At 55.1% G+C, this 2,567-nt stretch overlaps 1 protein-coding gene across 1 annotated transcript; it reads right to left on the reverse strand.

Moving 5' to 3' along the window:
• Positions 1–1,602: 1,602 nt before the first annotated feature.
• LOC106695477 (keratin-associated protein 4-9-like) lies at positions 1,603–2,247 on the reverse strand (the record flags this gene model as incomplete). The annotated part of the gene is made up of 1 exon (XM_014449736.1): positions 1,603–2,247. A coding segment is annotated over exon 1 (645 nt), but the record flags the coding sequence as incomplete, so codon positions are not given.
• Between the last annotated feature and the right edge of the window lie 320 nt (positions 2,248–2,567).

Raw genomic sequence — 2,567 nt, forward strand, 5'->3', positions numbered from 1 at the left:
TCACACCCAGGAACCATCACACCCAGGAACCATCACACCCAGGAACCGTCACACCCAGGAACCATCACAGCCAGGAACCGTCACACCCAGGAACCATCACACCCAGGAACCATCACACCCAGGAACCATCACACCCAGGAACCATCACAGCCAGGAACCGTCACACCCAGGAACCATCACATCTGCTCTCTTCACACCCAGGAACCATCACATCTGCTCTCTTCACACCCAGGAACCATCACACCCAGGAACCATCACACCCAGGAACCATCACAGCCAGGGAACCGTCACAGCCAGGAACCGTCACAGCCAGGTACCCGTCACACCCAGGAACCATCACACCCAGGAACCATCACATCTGCTCTCTTCACACCCAGGAACCATCACACCCATCACCTCCAGGAACCATCACCTCCAGGAACCATCACACCCAGGAACCATCACCTCCACTCTCTTCACATCCAGGAACCATCAAACTAGGTTTTCGATAAAGGAATGAATTACCCTGAGACTATTTGTGGGAAAGGAGTAGTGGGGAAAGCCTGGCAGTGAAGCATAGGGATGGTGACTTCCACATGAGCAGAGACCCACATTGTCCACACATGGCCCTCAGTGTGCTCAACGACCTAAAGTCCAGGGAATTCTTCATATAAGGTCATGTAGCTGTTCTCCAGACCTCCTATTAGCTGCACCACTCTCCATGTCTCTCTCTGGTTCCTGTGCCGGACAAGCCTCTTCCCCTTGTTTCCTATCAGGCACACCTGATTAGTCCCTCAACGTTCAGCTCTCCATTACTTCCCTAAGCAGCATCACCTGCACCTCGCCTTCGGCCCGTCCTATCTTCACTCTGTCACCCTGGGGCTGGCACATCGGTCTATGTTGTACTTAAAGGCCCGATGTTTCAAACTATTCACTGAAATGTCTGCCCCTTCTCCAAGGACCTGAGTGTGCGCATCCTGACACAAGAGCGAGGCACCCCAGGCCCAGCTCTGTGCCAGATGCAGGGTAAAGGGTCTGTGTTTGGGCAACTGAATGGAATTGCATTGAATTCAAATTTTTGCAGTCTTGTGTGTGAAATCTTAAATGACTGAGGTTCAGAGAACTGAGTTTTATAGTTTTATTTACAGTTTTCTAGAATTCCATTTTCTGGCATTTTGTCTCTCCAAGAATTAGGACCCCAGCAGGTGTGATCTGACCCCAAGGGAAAGGCAGAGATAGAAATGGGAGTGAGTGAAGGTCAGGAAAGAGGGTGGCACCAGAGAAGGTGCTGGGCTCGCCCCCACACAAGCACTGACATATACACTGTGGGGAGAACCTGAAGTCCAGGGAATTCTTCATATAAGGTCATGTGACTGTTCTCCAGACCTCCTATTAGCTGCACCACTCTCCATGTCTCTCTGGTTCCTGTGCCGGACAGGTGCTCCAGAGAGACAGGTGTGTGCTGGGTGAACAGCTGCTGAACCACAAACGAGACAACAGTTGAATGGAGAAGTGTGGGAGCCCACACCCTCTGGGAACTGTGAGAACTCCCGAATGGAGGTGTCCGTGGGCATCCTGTTTACCTTCACCTCCCCTTCAACAAAACCAGCAGGAGCTCGGCACCTGAAAGATCACCACAGCACACTCAGCCACGGCACACTCAGCCACGGCACACTCAGCCAGGGCACACTCAGCCAGGGCACACTCAGGCACGGCACACTCAGGCACGGCACACTCAGCCACGGCACACTCAGCCATAGCACACTCAGTCATAACACACTCAGCCAGGGCACACTCAGGCACAGCAAACTCAGCCACAGCACACTCAGCCAGGGCACACTCAGCCATGGCACACTCAGGCATGGGACACTCAGTCATAGCACACTCAGCCATGGCACACTCAGCCATAGCACACTCAGTCATAACACACTCAGCCAGGGCACACTCAGCCATAGCACACTCAGCCAGAACACACTCAGCCACAGCACACTCAGCCAGGGCACACTCAGCCATAGCACACTCAGCCACGGCACACTCAGGCACGGCACACTCAGCCATAGCACACTCAGGCAGAACACACTCAGTCATAACACACTCAGCCACGACACACTCAGCCATAGCACACTCAGCCACGGCACACTCAGCCATAGCACACTCAGGCACAGCACACTCAGCCACGGCACACTCAGCCATGGCACACTCAGCCATAGCACACTCAGGCACAGCACACTCAGGCATAGCACACTCAGCCACAGCACACTCAGCCATGGCACACTCAGGCACAGCACATACTCAGGGGATAGGACAGTGTCTGGTCAGGCCAGGACAGTGTCTGTGGGCACAGCCCCTGGTCAGGGCAGGACAGTGTCTGTGGGCATAGCCCCTGGTCAGGGAGCGGGACAGGGTCTGTGGGCACAGCCCCTGGTCTGGGCAGGACAGTGTCTGTGGGCATAGCCTCTGGTCAGGGAGCGGGGCAGTGTCTGTGGGCACAGCTCCTGGTCAGGGAGTGGAGAAGTGTCTGTGGGCACAGCCCTCTGGTCAGAGAGTGGGGAAGTGTCTGTGGGCGCAGCCCCTGGTCAGGGAGTGGG

Source organism: Myotis lucifugus, unplaced genomic scaffold, assembly GCF_000147115.1.
Source record: "Myotis lucifugus unplaced genomic scaffold, Myoluc2.0 scaffold_1385, whole genome shotgun sequence".
In the NCBI taxonomy this organism is placed as follows: Eukaryota; Metazoa; Chordata; class Mammalia; order Chiroptera; family Vespertilionidae; genus Myotis; species Myotis lucifugus.